General features: G+C 45.8%; 1 protein-coding gene and 1 pseudogene across 2 annotated transcripts in view; one reads left to right on the top strand and one right to left on the bottom strand.

The window, feature by feature from the left end:
* Positions 1-4,656: 4,656 nt before the first annotated feature.
* Positions 4,657-17,829, top strand: part of PCBD2 (pterin-4 alpha-carbinolamine dehydratase 2) — a 47,337-nt gene continuing 34,164 nt past the window's right edge. Inside the window, exons 1-2 of one of the 2 annotated variants that reach the window (XM_019642148.1) lie at positions 4,657-5,277; positions 8,561-8,692. In XM_019642148.1, the coding sequence (XP_019497693.1) occupies positions 5,194-5,277; positions 8,561-8,692 (216 nt within the window). In that variant the 5' untranslated portion in view covers positions 4,657-5,193. The remainder of the gene's footprint in view (positions 5,278-8,560; positions 8,693-17,829) is intronic. The other variant, XM_019642150.1, reaches the window with a different exon arrangement.
* Positions 10,866-12,765, bottom strand: LOC109382560 (40S ribosomal protein S15a pseudogene; annotated as a pseudogene).

The following is a 17,829-nucleotide window of genomic DNA, read 5'->3' as shown; positions in this document are numbered from 1 at the left end:
CCTTTTGTTCTTCAGTCTAGTTGTGGAGGACGTCACTTCACTGGCCCATGTTGGTATTATCATTGCGCTCTTCCCGGGTGAGGCAGATCGGTCGCTGGCCATTGGATAGCCACTCATGGCGGCTCATGGCAGCTCACAAAAACTCACGCCAGCTGCCAGCCAGCCCCACTGCAGCCTACGCCGTTGCCGGTGACTCACGCAGCCCAGTTCTAGGTTGAGCTGTGCAGAGAGCGCAGCATCACTGGCCCTCATATGTGGGATCCAAACCAGGGCCCTGCTGCTCAGAGCTGGTGTCCCAAGCTAACTCCTAACCAATGCACCACTCGGCCGGCCGAAGAAGTCCTTTTTTTAAAAAAGATTTTATTTAAGCATAGCTGGTATACAATACTATAATAGTTATATTAGTTTCAGGTGTACATATAATTCAGTATTTTAATAAATCTTACCTATAGGGAGAACAGACTAAAGCGGAAATTGGTAAAAAGCAATACATCACTCATTATCCGGGAGAGGGGGTGTTTGGTATTTTGTTCATGGTTTGTCTGCATTCAGATATCACTACAGATTAGTACTATTTTTGTGTTAATTTCCTAGAGGCCACCTGGTCACCTTAAACGCAGCACAGGAGTTGATCAGGTAAAGGTAAAGGTTGGTGATGACATTGGCCCAAGGCCCCATCTGGACCTCCTGCAGCTTTCTCCGAGGGGGTGTGCTGGGTCCTGGTGGCCTCCAGGAGAGGTGGGTGCAAACCCCACAGAACAGCATTGTCTAACATTGATGTTTATGTTCAACACCAAGGCTTAGGTATGAGTGCCAGGCCAGCTCCTAGCAACACCAAGGTCTATGTCAGCACTCAGGTGTCAGGGCTGCTTTTCTGTTTCTCACAATTGATGCTTAAAGTGGTGATCCTATGGCACTGACAGAGCCTTACTTATCTTTTATTTAGGACAAAGTCTATTTTTTAAAATTATAAAACAATAACATAAAACATTACAGTAGGTTGGTGTAAATAAAAAATTCCCATTGTAAATACTTCCATCGTTTTTTCTATTCTGATCTGTTCTTTCCTCATAGGTATAGTTTGTTCACAATGTGGCAGTGGTACATGCAGTTAAATTTTTTAAAAATTAGTTTAACTTTTATTGTAAAAGTAGCATTCACTAACTCAACAAATATTTATTAAGCATTTTCTCTGTGCCAGGCTATAAGCTCATGTATGTAGCTCCCATTCTAGTTGGGGAAGATAGACAATACATAAATGAATAGATAGCATGATTGCAGGTAGTGATAAGTGCCAAGAAGAAGAGTAAAGTAGGATATTGGAATGGAGAGTGATGGAGGGGTGAGAAAGATGGACTGGTCTGAAAAGACCCCTCTGGGTGGGGGGGACATCTGTGGCCCGAATAATGTGAAGGAGCTCAACATGTGAAAACCCAAGGAAGAGCAGTGCAGATGGAGAGAAGAGCAACTACAAACTTCCTGAAGCAGGAGTGATCTTAGCGTGATCGAGGAAGAGCCAGAAAGCCACTCTTCTGGAGTGGCCAGAAAGGAGACGAGACTGGTAGGAGATGAGGCTGAAGCAAGCCCTGGAGCCTTGTCCACATGATGAGGAGTTTGGATTTTATTCCGTGAAGGAAAGCTATTGGAGCATTTCAAGCAGAGCAGTTCCATGATTTGGTTTATGGTCTAAAAAGACCACTCTGGCTTGTTCTGCCGAGAATAGACAGTAGGAGGGCAAGCGTGGAAGCAGACAGACTGTACGGGTTGCCGATGCAGTAGGCTAGGCAAGGGATGATGGGAGACTATGGAGATAGCAGTGGAGTGGACAGACATGTGGGATTCGTCATGTATTTTGAAGACAGGATAATCAAGACTTGCTGTTAGAGTGGATGTGACGGGGAGGGCCAAGGGTGATCCCAAGGTTTTAATTCAAGCTATAGGATGAATGGTGGTACCATTGGTGACATTTACTGGTCTGGGGAAGACAGCGTGAAGGGCAGGGGAGGGAATTAAGTAAGAATCCTGTCTTGTACATGTCAGGTTTGATATACTTATTAGACATTCAAGTGGCTATTGGGTCAGCAGTTGGATAGATGATGTTGGAGTGCAGGCTGGATACCAGTTTGAGAGTGCCAGTGGGGATAATTGTGAGAGCACAGTCCTCAGTCAGCAAGGGAGGACAGGAAGGAATGGGCAGGTGGGCCTGGTACGTGCATTGGAATAAGAAAGAAGGCAGAGTGTATGTGTGTAGATGCCGGCAGGTTGCTACATTTGTCCTGGGAGAAGAGATAATTCTCTTCTGATTGTTCCTACTTTTTTGGTGAGGTCATCCATTGAGAATGAGCAGGGGTGAGAGGGAGGGGTGTTGGAGATCTGGGAAGACAGGAGAAAGGAGTGGAATAGTCACTGGACTGTGACACTGAACTAACGGGAATGTGGGCAATTGCTGGGTAGTCCTCAGTATTACTAGAATTGTGTGGTCGCACATTTAAAGTGAAGATTTTGTGTGTTTTGTCCAGCCACGTTCAGCTGTTGGGCACAGGCTTGGAGTAGGTGCAGAGTTGGACTTAACAAGGGCAGAACTTTTGCTAAATGAGTGCAATGCAGGAACCGAGGGGCAAGAGAGAGAGAAAAACATGGGACCATGGAGTCTAAGCTGGTGAGGAGGGAAGTGCGGCTGTTATGTGGAGACGGAGAATAAAGCGGTGGGAGTGTCGTTTCATATAATCTTTTTGGAGGGCAATTGCACCACGTCTGTCAACTTTTAAAATTCACAGATCCATTGTCCCAACCTAGAAATTTATCTTCTAGATATAGTCCTGCATGCATGCAAAATGGATATGTGAGGATGTCCACTATAGCCCTGTGGGCCTAAATCTTCTGTTGGGAGCAGGCATTTCCATGTGCACGTGCACAGCTTGGGAAGACCACGCCTCCCTTCTGCAACCCTGCCCTTGGCAGGAGTTTGGGGCTGCGCACTGTGCTCCATGTGCTCCTGGCAGTGGTAGNGCCGGCCTCACACAGTATGCTTTTAAAAAGGAAAATGATTATAAAGTAAACTTACTGAAAATGAGGAGGGGACTTGGAAGGGGTTCCCAGACGTGATTTCTGACATAGTGATGCTGGGGTTTCCCTCACCAAGAAACAATTCACTCACACCAGCAAGGTATCCAAGAATTCAACTCAATTCTGACACTTTATCCAGAGATAGCACCAGGCTCAGGTTATGGGCTCAGTACTACAAGGCTTCCCCCCTCCTCCCTACCACACACACTTCAGATTCCCATCACAAGCCCAGGTTGTTACCTGTTCTTCTGACAGACTGGCTATATAATCAGAGGTTCTCATGACCCCCGTGTTGGGTTCAATTAGTTTCCTAGAACGGATTACGGAGTTCAGGAAAGCTTATTACAAATGATTATTAAAGGATACGAATCAACAGCCAAATGAAGAGACAGATAGGGTGAGGTCCCGAACAGTGGAGCTTCTGTCCTCATGGACTTTGGGGCCCCATATGGTGGCACACGGACGCGTTCTGGTTCCCTAGCGTGGAAACTCCAGATAAGGTGATGAGCCGTCTGTCCTTGGGGTTTTTATGGAGGCTTCATTACATAGTCATGATTGACTAAGTTACTGGCAATTGATTCAACCTCCAGCCCCTCTTCCCTCTGCAGAGGTCAGGGGGCGAGACTGAAAGTTCCAACCCTCTAATCACGTGGTTGACTCGATGGCTACCCACCGTCATCCTTAGGTGCTTTTCAAAAACTCATAATAAAGATGCCTTTAGCATTCTCAACACTTAGGGAAGACCAAATATATATTATAAATCATGATATCACAGGCCTCTAACTTGTTACTTCACACCTATCAGTTCATATTTCAGTTATTTTAATGAGCAAGTTTGTAGAGCACTTTTTATCATCATAAATACCCAAGGTAAATATGGGAAATACAACTTTTAATTCCACTCCTAGTTTCTCCCCACCTGAGGCATCATGCAAAGAAACCAGAGTGTTTTAGATAAATGCCTTGAGACCAGTGCCTTTTGGTTAGGGTCTCCAGCGAGATGCCTCCCCTGAGTTTTCATGAAGTGAGTGGGCAAAAGTCAAGAAGGTGGGTTGGGCCGTAAGGCTGAATTTTAGGCTATTTTTGAGGCAAAAGGCTTTATTTTTAACAAGTCCATATGGGAAAACTAACTGCTAAGTTGAATTTAAATGGACTCACCCTTTAAAAACAAATTCTCGAGTGTATTGCTATATCTGCAAAATTCCTTATATTCTTCATTTACATACTTAGTAAAATAAAGATACAAGCGAATACACTACAAACCACTGCATTGCACACTTGAAAGGGTGAATTTTATTACGTGAATTACTCTCAAAAAAGAGAAAAGGCAAAAAAATGATGAGAATAAAACATGAATAAATATACACACATATAAAAGAAATACTGCACTTCTCCAAAAAAAAAATGGAGAAAATCTATTGTAAATCTGTCAATATGTCTAATATCTCCAGAATGCCTACGTGTTTCGCGTGCGGGACTGTTTAGACAGCACTATAAACTGGTTTTCTAGATTATTTTATCTAGGCAAATACAGATGAGTCAGCTTGTCAGAGCCTTGACAAATAAGGAACTACAAAGCAGAGCTTAAATTCGAACCTAGCTCCCTGCCCTGAATCCCTATGGTTCACTGCCCCTCGCGAGCACCCACCCGCAGCTGGTCTCTTCTGCCCCAGCCCGGACACCTCCCGCCGGCGCCTGCTGTTCGCCTCACCGCCCAGGAGGAAACCCAACACGGTCAGACCGTTCGCGAGTGTGCGGCGACCCGAAGCCGGTCGTCGAGGAGCAGAACCGGAGGTCAAGCCTAGGCCCAGCGCCGCGCCAGCCACCCGCCTCCCCCGCACCGGCGCGAATCCCGGCACCCGGGCAGGGAAGACGCGGTCGGGCCGCACAGCGGGATCCGAGAGCGCGGGGGCCTGCGGGGGCCTGGCGCGCCGCGTCCGCCCGCTGCCAGCGGAGTTGGCAGTGCGCTCCTGGGGACCTTCCGGGGCCGGGCCGCACCTGGGCCTGCGCGGCGGGGCCGTGCTGTGTGGCGCGGCCTGGCCCGCAGCTGGGAGCTGTCAGCAGACAGGCGGCCGCGCTTGTGGGCGGCGGGCAGGCAGTGCGCTGGGCAGCCCGCGGCCGGCGGCCATGGCGGCGGCTCTGAGGGTGCGGGGGGCGACGCGGCGCTTGCTGGCGGCGCTGCGCGGCAGTACCCCGGGCCTCGCGGCCATGGTGAGTGCCGTGGGCCCGCGGTGCGGGAGGAGGGCGAGGCCCCGTGGCGTCGGCTGAGAGGTGGGAGGGACCCGGACAGGCCCCAAGGTGGGCCCGGCTTTCGGGCACGGACCTGGGGGAGCCACGTTTGGGCACGGGGCACCTGCCCGGTGCGCTGGTCAGACAGGGGTGGCCCCGGCAGTTTTCTCTTGGCTTAAACATCCTGTGGTAGTCTACGAAATTGCCAACCTGAAAACAAACAAGAATGACTTTTGTTTTTAAAAAATATGAAAATAGTTGTAAAAATATTTGATGGTTAGGGTCACTTGAAGTGACTAAAGGTGCTGTTCGGTCCTCTAGGTTGTGAGCTCGGTGGGAGCAGGGACTCCGTCACAGCGCGCTCGCTGTAAACGGGGTGACCGAATGTTAAATGAACTCATTTGTTTTGGTGTTATTTTTTGGAAGAATTGTTAATAAATTATTTTTTTTTGGTGACACATCGATTCTTCTTTCCTCTTCCGAGGGGCGTCGTTCAATTTTCCTGCTTATTTCTAGTTTCCTAGAATCTAATGTATTGGGTGTAAATTAACTTGAGAGAAAGTTTTAACGTGCAGCACCACCTAGTGGGAAAATGTTGCATTAAACTCATAATTTCATTTTCCGAACTTCCTTAGTTAGATAGAGCCCATTTGGCAGTTCGAAAAATTTAAATACAAGAAGTTAAAAATATCTTGGGGATGGAGGAAGATAAACACCCTGCTTCGTGGCCGTTAAGGTGAGAACACAAGTTGAGTGCTGACTGCCACCTAGGCATGTCTCCAGGCATACCTCAAACTAAGGTGCTGGTGATGAAGTAAAATTAGTGTGTTCCCGGAAGAATGAATAAACAGACGCGATTTGAGTGGCTGCCACATTCCAGGGCCTGTGTTGGGTGCCTTCACATTCAAGATCGCTTTAAGCCTTTGGAAAATCTCTCAGCAGGTAGATATTGTAATATTCCTACTATAGACATGTGAATACCAGTATTCAGAGAGGCTAAGTGATTTGTTCAGCATCCCACAGCTAAAAGCAACAAAGCTAGGACTTAAATCAAGTTTGTGCTCTTCAAATCCTATGCTTTTCCTTGTCCCTCCCCCAACTCCCCTAGAAAAAAAATTAAGCCCACCATAAAGGGTTCTGCAGAAGGTATGTCCCCAAGGGGGGCATCGGTGTTATGTAGATGAAGTGGTTCAATTTCATAGCCCTGGGCATGGAGACATTTGTGCTGATGACAGAGTGCAAACTATTGACCTCACTGGGGATGTGGATGGCAGACAACAAAACAGCTCAGAGATCGCGCTGCGTTACCTGCAACGTGGTTGATAGTTTACTTTGCGGCTGCTCAGTGTGGACACTGAGAATTCCATTTTTTTTCCAAAATATTCCGAGTTGACTTAAAATATTTAAGTGTTTAATAAGAATTTTAAATTATTTCCGGTAGAGGGTCTTTGTGTGAAAAGGTTTAGAAACTGTCACTTTAAAATGCTTGAATAGATATGTTGATTCTTCATAGTAAATGTTTTTTGATAACAAGCCTGTAAGTGTTTTTATCTAATTAAGAGATAGTTTCGTTTTTTTGTTGTGGAGAAGGGTAGCTGACCTAGCAAGGAAGAGAATCTAGAAAATTGGTTCATTTGCACCCTTTTTTATTCTTCATAGAATTCGTTTTCTTAAATAAGTTCACTGGCTTTGCTCTCTTAATTACGCGAGTGTCAGTGGTGAGAGGTTTTAGGGTTTCTGAAGGGGGAATGACTTGCAGTTTCATGATGGAGGGTCCAGCTCGGCTCCTAGTTGCCCTGTGATGAGGAACCCAGCCTGTCTGGGTGACAGTCCCTCTCTCACCTGAGCCTGCAATAACCCTGCAAATAGGCAAGATAGGAGGTATTGGTTGGCACTTATGCAGGAATGAGACTAAAGCTCTTCTGATTTCTACTGGAGTGCCCTTCTCATCTTTTTCTGGCCTGATGTATAGTTTTTTAGTTAGAAAACAAATAGTATGAGACGTGTGGGCCTGTTCACCAACAGAAGTCCAGGTCTGTGAATTTCATCACCAGGTGTGTAGGAGCAAGGTGGACAATGCGCACAAGTGCTTCGGATGGGGCAGTGCTCTGGCCACACTGGAGGGAGTTTGTCTTACTGGTGATCTCACTCCACTAAGGCGAAGAAGGGCTTTATACCTGTAGTCCAGAGGGTCTGTGGGCCCCCAGAAGTTATTATACAAAATCCTGTGTAAATATGCATTTGTTTATTCCTGTGTAGGGTTGGTTTTCGTCAGATCTGGGGATAGTGAACCCAGGTAGTTAATACGCATGTGAGTAAGCAGTGAAGGCCACTAAGGCGGTGTGGGACCACATAACGAGCAGCAGACCAGGAGTTTAGAGCCCTGAGTTCTAATCCTGGTCCTGCCAGTGGACTTCCAGGGTTTTCTTGGGTGGGTATGTTTACCTCATTTTCCTAAGTCCTGGAATGCTGGCCATTGGTAATGGTTGTTGGTAAGATGGCCAGTGCTAACGGTTAATCTCAGTTATACCTGTAATAAAGAGAAGCTGAGGGGCCAGCCGAGTGGCGCGATGGTTAAGAACTCGCTTGGGATGCCAGAGGGCCCCGGTTCAGATCCCACATATGAGGGCCAGTGACACTGCCCTCCACAGCTAAGATGCTGAACAACAGCTCAACCTGGAGCTGGGCTGCCATGAGTCGCCGGCGACGGCGTAGGCTGCAGTCCCTGTGGCAGTGGGTTGCCATGGGCTACCGTGTGTAGCCAGCAGCCAGCGTGAGCGGCCAGCAGCCGCAGTGAGCGGCCGTCCAGAAGCCGGCGACTGATCTGCCTCGCCCGGGAAGAGCGCAATGATGGTGCCAACTTGGGCCAGTGAAGCAACATCCTCCACAACTAGATTGAAGAACAAAAACAACAGCAACTTGTCTGTTCCCCTTCCCCCAATTCCTCAGCACTGTTCCCATTCCCCCAATTCCCCAATAAAAATCTTTAAAAAAAAAAAAAAAAAGAGAAGCTGAGTTGTGAAGTTGAGGCAGCCTTGAGGGGTGGTGAGACATCATACCATGGAGGCAGCTTATGTTGTACAGAGCTAGCCTGTTTTTGTCAATGTTTTGAGAACTTTGTATTTTGAGAACAAAGGAACCAAAGATGGTTAGAACTTGGTGTCCTTAAGACTTTTTTTCTACATCTCTACATAAGGAGTAGAACTATAGGATTATTTGAGTTTAAACCTTTACATTTCAGATAGTAAATGTGTTTTTTTCGTAGTCAGCAGATGCCCACTGGTTGACAGCAGAGGAGAGGAAACAAGTTATTCTTGACCTTAAAGCAGCAGGATGGTCGGAATTAACTGAGAGAGATGCCATCTACAAAGAGTTCTTCTTCAAAAATTTTAATCAGGTAATTACTCCGTATTCTTGCTAGTGCCATGGTCTGTTTTTGTCACCTTAAGCTGTAATTCTTTCTAACACTGCTGGTTGTCTGGTCCCATGTGGACCAGGGGCCCAGATCCTCTCTTCCTTAAGGATCCAATGATAGCACTCCATCCTTGTTGACGCTGCTACCACCCAACTGAGTGGGTGGTTCTCAGCTCAAGGGGAAGAGGGTGGTTTGTGTCATTGGGAAAATCAAATTCTGAAACCACTATTGCTTTAATTTGGTGTTGGTTAGGAGATTTAGTTTCCTTTCAAATTTTAAATAACACAATAAGAGAGTGTGAGTTTTTAATGTTTAACAGAAGGGGGAATGAGTAAAAACAGTTGAGAAACACACACCAGCTTGACTGATTTCCCGTAATTTTCTTGGACGGTTGTCAAGTTTTCTTTCTCCTTGTAGTTGTAGTTCTGTCTCTAAATCATCTCCCAGGCTGCACCCTCTTCTCTGATTGGCTCATTTTCCCCAAGCCCGGTAGCCAGCCCTTGAAGCTTTTCTTAAAAGCTGACCTCCCCGTGGAGAGTTAGCCTTACTAAGTTAACTGTTCCTTTAGGGTCCCACTCTGTTTAGAGAGTCATCTCCCATGACTTACCCTTCAGTTCTTACTCCATTGCATATATATAAGTCAATGCTTTGAATTATTTCATGTTTGTTCAGTTAGTTTGGTAATCCTCTGGACAGATTTACTGTTTTTATTTATATTAGGTGTCAGCATCTAAAAGGCAGAGACCATGTTTGCTTCAATAACTCTCTATTGTACCTAACACAGTTCTGGGTACAAACAGGCATTTGATAAATGCAGACATTGATTACAGTGTTTGCTAGTTCTGGAAGGGTGTGTGAGGACCAGATTTCCACCAAAGAAAGCTTCAACATGTTTTCCTAGTAAATGCCTTTGGCTCCACCGAACTGCATGCCCTGTTCTGCTCTCCATCCTTCTGCCTGCCAGTCTTCTGCTGTGAGTCTCCAACTCCCGAGGAAACTGGGACCAAGCCGACTGCCCGTCCCTGCTGCCCTATGCGCTCAGAAGCTCTTGTCAGGGGCTTAGCACTCTGTGACTGGTGGCAGGGAATCCCATTGGTACAGTAAGCTTGTGCATAAGCTCTAGGTAGCATTTTCCAAGCTTATTAAAATTCTTACATGTGTACAGCTTGACTTCTTTAAGCCTGAGCTAATTTATTGGGCTTGAACATGTGGCTTAAAGTACTTGCGTAGTGCTGCCTCAGGCTCTGCCCATGAGTCAGTCGTCCAGCCCCACTCTAGCCTTGTGCCGGGGTGACTTTCGGAAATGGGAGGGAAAGGAAGCTGTCCAGGACGTCCTTGATTAATTGTAACATTTTTCACCAGTATATTTAATTAACTAGACTTTCCCCCCCCACCCCCCGCTTCATTCAGCGTTTAGGAAAAAGAGGCAGATGACAAGAAAATGAGCTGATGTCAGGAGCTATAGTCAGAGAACCAGCCCTGAGGTTATGTCCTGGAGTCAGTGTTCTAGCCAGGCTTCTATGACTTCTGCACATACAGTGGTTTGTAATAGCAACCGATGTCATGACCATTGTCAGTGCCCGCCAGCCAAANGGGTGAGGCAGTCGCTTGCCGGCCATTGGACAGCCACTCACCGCGGTTCACGGAAGCTGCTAGCCACTCACGCTGGCTGCCAGTCACTCACGATAGCTCACGGCAGCCCACTGCCGCCCCACTGCAGCCTGCACTGTTGCTGGCAACTCACGGCAGCCCAGCTCCAGGTCGAGCTGTTGTTCACCATCTTAGCTGTAGAGGGCAGCATCACTGGCCCTCATGTGGGATCCGAACCGGGGCCCTGCTGCTCAGAGCTGGCGTCCCAAGCCAACTCTTAACCAACGCGCCACTTGGCCGGCCCCAAGATAGTTGCTTTTTAAAATTGCCATGTTAACCAAGCACTAATATGTGAAGTAGTAATAAGCAGAAAGAGGTGTAGTACAGGATGGCTGCATGGAGAGAGGGGAGTTTTGAGTTGGTCCACAAAGTCTGATAGGTTTTTCTGAGGGAAGGAATTAAGGGAGGGGTCAGCGGGTAACATAGGTCAAGGACAGGGAGGAAGAAGGCACGTCTGATTTGTAACGTGTTGGGGAGGTAAGGGCCCTCAGATGGGTTCAGTGGGCTAGGCTGAAGACTGGCAGCAGGAGTCCTTGTGTTCTGTCCCTGGGTTTAGCGTTGCCTCAGGTTTAGAGTATCCAAAAGCCAACTGTTGTTTTTCTCTTTCCTCTAACTTGCTTGTTTATCCAGCAGTATCACCATCCTGTCAAGCACCCAGACCTGAAACTGAAAAATTACCTTGGTGATTAGTCACTAAGAGCTGGTCTGTCTTCCTTTAGTGTCTTTCACCAAGACTGTGCTTCTTGTGGGTGCACTTCCCCTCCACCTAGAGTTGCTGTAGGAGCTACCTGACAGCCTTTCACCTTTCACCTCTGCCTCCAGCAGCCTGCAAGCTGCTTTGTTGTGACCAAGTTGGTCTCTGCTCAGAAAATCCCAGTTCCTTCTTATTATATCTTATATCATCTTCTCAGAGGTTTTCAAAGCTGCCCACAGTCTGGCCCTAATCCTATCACTCACTACTTCTCTATAAGAGGCCTCTTTACTCTGTTAGAGACTAGAACTATAAGATACCTGAGAGGTCACCTAGTCCTTCCCCTTGCTGAAGAAGTGGGGTAACTGAGGCTCAGACAGAGAGAGCACAAAACATTAGTGGCCATGCTCAAGCTGGGGCCCAGACCCCCAGCATCTCAGTTCAATTCTCTTCTACTTCATGCAAGCTGTTCTTTACCTTCCTATGCTGCATCCCACCTGTCCTACCCCCATCTGTCATATTACTAAACAATTATTGCACATGTACTGTAGGCTAGGAGCTGTGTTATTCATTGGGGGTGCAGTGTGAGCAAATCAGATATTGCCCTGTTTTTATGGAGCTTGCAGTATAGTAGTGGAGGGAGAGCCTAAACAAAGAAAACAATGAATATATACCGTATTTTGCCATGTGTGATGTGCCCCCGTGTATAATGTGCACCCATGTTTTTGGCACTACCTATGCATAATGCGCATCCTTATTTTTCCCTCACAAATTTGGGCAAAAAAGTGCACATTATATATGGCAAAATACAGTAATTGCAAATTATGATAAGTGCCATGAAGGAAAGTCCTAATTGCTAATGTTTCATGAACATTCAAACTGTGGACTGGGCATATTGTAAGGACTCTACATATATTTATTCATTTAATCCTCATGAAATCCTGTGAAGTAGATGATATTTCCTTCATTTTACAGATGAGGAAACTGAGGTTCAGATTAAGTGACTTGCCCAAAGCCCCACAGCTCCTAAGCAGTGGAGTCGGGATTTGACTGCAGGCCATCTCTACCTTTCCAGCATGGATACTTCCTCTCCAACAGAAAAGTGCTGTGATAGGGATGACCAAATTCACTTTGAGGAGAGTGGTCAGGGAAGGCCTCTCTAAGGAAGTGATAAGCTGATGCATTTTTTTTTTCTTTTTGCCCGTTCAGGCATTTTATTTGCATGTATGTATTACATCCGTAGGAAAAGAATCTCAGGATTTTCCGTCCTGTGTGTTTTTGCCTTGCTTCTTCCTGGTCCATGATGCCAGCTGAAGTTGTCAGTACAAGGGATGGGAGCAAGTTATTCTGCCTTTTTTCTAGATCTTCGAGTTATACATGAAATCTGAGGCTGATCGCTCCACACTTGTTTAACCTGCCCTTGAGGTTCACAACACTTTTCCCAGCTGTGTGATTGCCCATGATTTCAAATTTGTCAGTGTAACCATCATCACAGTGAGAAACCAGACAGTAACTTTGGAGCATGGTCTGAAAAGGAGAGGCGTTTGCCTTTCCTTTCGGCATTGTTGGTGCTGTTGAGAGCATCAGCCAGGACATTCATGTGTGCCGTTATGGTGGCACGGAAAGATGGTGGAAAGAGGCAGAAAGGGTGAGCAAGTTGTGTTATGAGAAGTGGGCAGGCAGTCGCTAGACTTTCAAAGCTCCCCAGCTCCCCCAAAAAAGACTGCCTAGTAGAAGGAGGCGATGAAGGGCTGATGCATTTTCTTGAAAAGACCAATCAGAGGACTCAGGAGGTGCAGAGGAGGCAAAAGTCTCATGGGGAGAATAGTACGGAGCCTACTGCATTCATCCAGGTGAGCCATTATCCCTAGGGTAAGCACACAGGAGATTGTAGACTGGGGCAGTGACAGGGGAGGCAGAGAGGTATACAGGTTGGAGCTGTATTTGGGAGGTTAAATGGGCAGGAACTAGTGGAACCACAGAAAATGGAAACATTAGGAGAAAACCCAAGTTTCTCTAGGAAGGAGAGGTGATGGGTTGTAAGGAAGAAGGTTAAGAACGACTCCCAGAACTGGGTGTTTGGAAGTGTCATTTACTGACCTGGGGAATTGTGGGAGAGGAACAGGGTTGGGATGCAGGGNGCCATGCTGGTGACTCATGGCAGCCCAGCTCCAGGTTGAGCTGTTGTTCAGCATCTTAGCTGTAGAGGGCAGTGTCACTGGCCCTCATATATGGGATCCGAACCGGGGCCCTCTGGCGTCCCAAGCCAGCTCTTAACCACCGTGCCACTCAGCCGGCCCGGGTGTTAACATTTTTAAATGGTTTGCTCATGCTGTGTGTATAAAATGGCATCACAAGTTTGCTTTAGAATTCATTGCTTTTATTTCTGTAGAAAGTGAACCACACATTTTAGAAATACTTTCAGTGACCCTGGGTGAAAAACCCATTTCTCAAAGCTTTGGGTTATTCTAGGTTTTGCTATAATAATAAATAGCCAGCAAAATGCATTTGAACGTTTTTTCTTTTTGAGGTTTTATTCCAGTATATGATTGGTTTCAAACAGTCCACATGCATTTGATAGCTCAGATGGGTGCAAATTCTTCCAGATTATAAATGTAAAAATTCCTATGTGAGCTAATAGTGTAGGTGGGTGAAGTGGCCACAGGTTTCAGCTGCTGTTAGCCCACTGTCTGTCCTTGGTGGCAGTGTACCTGCAGGACATCCTGGGTGGGTGGGTGGTGCGATGGTGACGGTGAGACTGTGAGCTGTCACAGCACGGCAGTGCCAGGACTTAAGGCAGGTAGTTTCCATACATGGAGTGCTTGGACTCAGGGTGGGGTTGGCGTTTGTTTTGCTTTTTTCTTTGCGTGTGGACATAAGGAGGGAGAGGTCTCTAAGTGACATATAAAGTTATTCTTACGTGTGTGGCTTCAGCAGGGCATTTGCATTTGAAAGAACAAAATGTCAGTTAGAAATGTGAGTGTCCGATAAAGATAAATGTTGTTATGCATTGTCATGTATGGGAACAAGCAGGAAGCTTACAGAATCAGAGATTTTAAGCTATACAAGTAGGTGCGGAAGGGCAGTCTCTGGAACCCAGGAAACAGCTATCCCAGATGCCAGCAGGTGGAGCCCTCCAGGACAGGAGCCCAGACTGGCCAGGCGTCAACACAACCTCCCTGGGAAGGCTGTCCCCATTCTCCTGGATACTGGGGCCACCTTTTTCAGCATGGAAACACGCTTAGTATCAGGAATAGATAAGCAGTGGTGGTCAGGCACCTGACCTGGTGTGGTACCTTTTGGGTGAATGAAGAATTCTGGGTGGAGGATATAAGGCGTTTCCAGTTGAGAACGGAGGACACCTTTGATTCGGGAGAAGGGACAGAGTTTTGTGAGAAAACACTGTAGTTCATTGCCTTCCTGGAGGAGCTCTGGTATCCTGCCTGTACTTTCTTAGGTGGACCCGCCTGCAGGGCATTCGGTTTTGTTAGATTCAATCAGACCTACAGAAATGGCAGTTTTATATGGTTCGATCTGATAGCTTATCAGAGTGTAGTATCTGTTGCAGAGCAAGGTCCAAGCGTTATTTGTTGCAGGTCTCGTTTGTCACATTTTGGTTATTGTACCTGCTGCCATTAAAAGGTTTTTGGAGCTGGAGTGGGAAGGGGCTTTCTGAATGGCCTCGTCCACGGTAGTGATGGTAATGGTGGTGGGGTGGTTCTCTACATCTAGTAGCGGCAGCACTATGTGTGAGGTTGGGGTTTGTAAAGTGTTTTTCGTCCTGTGCCCAGAGCTCCTGCCGTAGAGCAGTCGGAAATTACTGTTGCTGACTTACTTTATAAATGTGTGTCATCGTAGGCTATGGTTAATGTTTTGAAACACTTAGTGAAGTCAAAGGCTTGATGACACCAGAAGCAAGACAACTGTCAATGAAGATCTTAAGAGCTCTCTGCAGGACGTGGGTGGAGGTCTCAACAGCTCTTACTGTGAAGAAATCACCTCAGGCTTTCTTGTTCATTGTGCGCCATAATTGGATGCAATCAGAGCTATGGATCAGTAGTCAATAATATAAATGTCACATCTGAACACTCTTGAAAGCGAATACTCACTCTGCCTGATGAGAGTAGGGGAGCACTCCCAGAGAGGAGGGTCCCAAGGCTTAGGCATCGTATAGATTAGAAAGTGTCATTTGGCTTTTAAAGGATAGGCTGATGTCTGTGTGTTCAGGATCCAGGGAAAGTGAAAACTTGTATGGTTATCACACACAGGGGCTTGCACTTAGCATGTGCCCATGGTAACCGCAGCCACCTACAAACCCAAGAAAGTGTCCCGAGTTGTCATTGTCATGAAGAATAGAGACACTCACATTTTAGCAAACTTTACCTAAGATTTGAGAAGCTATTAAAAATACCTCCCCAATAAAAATCTTTAAAAAAAAAATATCTGGGTGGTGTATTCATGCTGGTGTTCACTTTCGAGTGAGTTCCAGGGAGCCCCAGGCAGGCCCATGCTGATCTTGTCAGGTGGTGGCTGGGACATCAGTGTCGGTGTCCACCAGGGCAGGGACGTTAGAGTCCAAAACACTATCATTTGGAGTCCTGCGTCTGCTGTTTATGTTATACAATAGGCTTAGACCTGATGTGTATTTGTAAAAACACATGCAAGAGATAGACGAGGGGAAATGTAAAACAGGTGTCAAAAATGCAAATATGACAGCACACGGCAGTGTGAAAAAGCTGTGGTAATTACACCGCCCTTTAATAAAAATGGACTTTTGACTGCATCGTTTTTTCTTAGTCGTAGAGTAAATCTTCTGTTTACGGAACTTAGCCTGAGTATTTTGTAAAAGTCAAACAGCCAAGAAATATAATTTCCTCAATAGTCTTTGTCTTGCCCTTTTACAGATGGCATAAAATCAGGTGTGTAAAAAATAAAAAGCAGTTTGAGCTGACGTGAAAGGTATTTTAGATTTATGCTTTGCAGATGATATTGGTATGATTAATGCATTCATTGCTTTTTTTTATTGCTTTTCACAGATAATGTACATGATGCATGGAAAATGTTGTGGGTTTTAAATCTTTGCCAGGTTTAGACTGTGAATATCAACAGATGTTATCATATAAGTACTATAATCATTATAAAATAAAAAATTTGTCATGAAATGCATTGACATAAATTTCATTTATGTAAATTGCCTTCATTAGTATAAAACCTTAGTGTAGTTGTTAGGGTTTGTGAAGCACTTTAGATGAGATTAACTTGGTATAATGTGGTCACAAATGGGTTGCTTTAAATTTAACTGACAAGAAAATAACACTCAAAAATTAGGGAATTACCGAGGCATTTGTTTTCAGCCTGCATTGCTGGTACCGCTTAAATAGGTTGAATATGAATTAATAACAATGGACTGCTGGCTCAATAATTACAGAAAATAATTTAAAGGAGACCTTAAATAATAACTTAAAAGCGTTTTGGTCTTGTGCTTTTCTGTTTTTGTTTGGTAGGCCAGCCCATTGCTTCAGTACAGCCATTATCAATAGTGTTCAGGTCTGCACGGCAAATTTTGTCAGTAGAGCTTTGGTATCTTGGGGCTGTGATGCAGAAACTTGTATTCAAATGTTTTAAAATATTACACATTGGGTGCCTGATGGAATGGCCTTATCAGCTCTTCCTAGCAGCAAATACAACGCTGCACTCACGTGTCTGTCGCTGGGTGGTGACCAGTTGCCCTCTGTCTTCAGGTGGTATTCAGCCCACCAGTGTGATCTGCTGGGGGAGGGTTTTCTTCCCTGGCTCTGACATCTCTGATCTGCTCTTTTTTCAATGTCCTTTTCAACAAAACAAAGCAGTACATCTTCTCTGCTGTTTTGCAGATAATTTGCCATCAATTTGCCCTTCTGATCTAGGCTGGAATGGGCCATTTGAACTAATTCACTGAATTTTATAGGACATTGAACCAAAAGGAATTGAGACCATGGGATTACTTTTGGTCACACTGGGTCATGTCACAGTTAATAAGTGCTAGGCTCACATCTCTGGTTCCTACAGAAATATTTTTAGATCCTACTGTGATGCAGAAAGGTATTTCTGCTTTTATTTTTGTTTTCTTTTCTAGGAGCTATCTGATTTTCCAAGGACTATCTGTTGGATTACTTTTCTACCTTAATTGGGTTTGACCATACTTCCCTGAGAAAGGTATTCATCAGCTAAAACAAACAAAGCTGTACTTGTTTAGGAGTAACCCAGGTATCACTGTTGTGCCATCAGAGGTCATTTAATTGTATCATTAAAATCACTCCCATCAAAACAGCAGACACTGCTTTTGAATCTGTTTGCTTCTGTGCTCTCGGCCGGCCAGGCAGGAGCGTGGCCTTCTCCCATATCGCTTATTGGACTGACTTCATATGCCCTGCCTTCGCCATTGCATCCCTGGCTGTGGATGTGCACCAGACATGCTGAGAGCCAGTGACCCTAGCTCTGAGGGGCTAGCACCGCTTTGGGCCCAAGGCGAGGAAGGAGGAAGGAAGAAGTTGCAAAAGAAGTACATGATTCCGTTTCTGCCCAGAAAAACTTTCATTTTTGTTGAGGAAGTGGCATATCTGAATTGTACAAGATAGTTGCTTTTTATTTTATTTTATTTATTTATTTTTAAAAAAGATTTTATTGGGGAATTGGGGGAGGGGAACAGCGTTGGGAATCAGGGAAGGGGAACAGACAAGTTGCTGTCCTTTTGTTCTTCAGTCTAGTTGTGGAGGATGTTGCTTCACTGGCCCATGTT

The sequence above is a fragment of the Hipposideros armiger genome, unplaced genomic scaffold (genome assembly GCF_001890085.2).
Source record: "Hipposideros armiger isolate ML-2016 unplaced genomic scaffold, ASM189008v1 scaffold_66, whole genome shotgun sequence".
Taxonomy (NCBI): Eukaryota; Metazoa; Chordata; class Mammalia; order Chiroptera; family Hipposideridae; genus Hipposideros; species Hipposideros armiger.
This window is presented reverse-complemented; position numbering and strand designations above follow the sequence as displayed.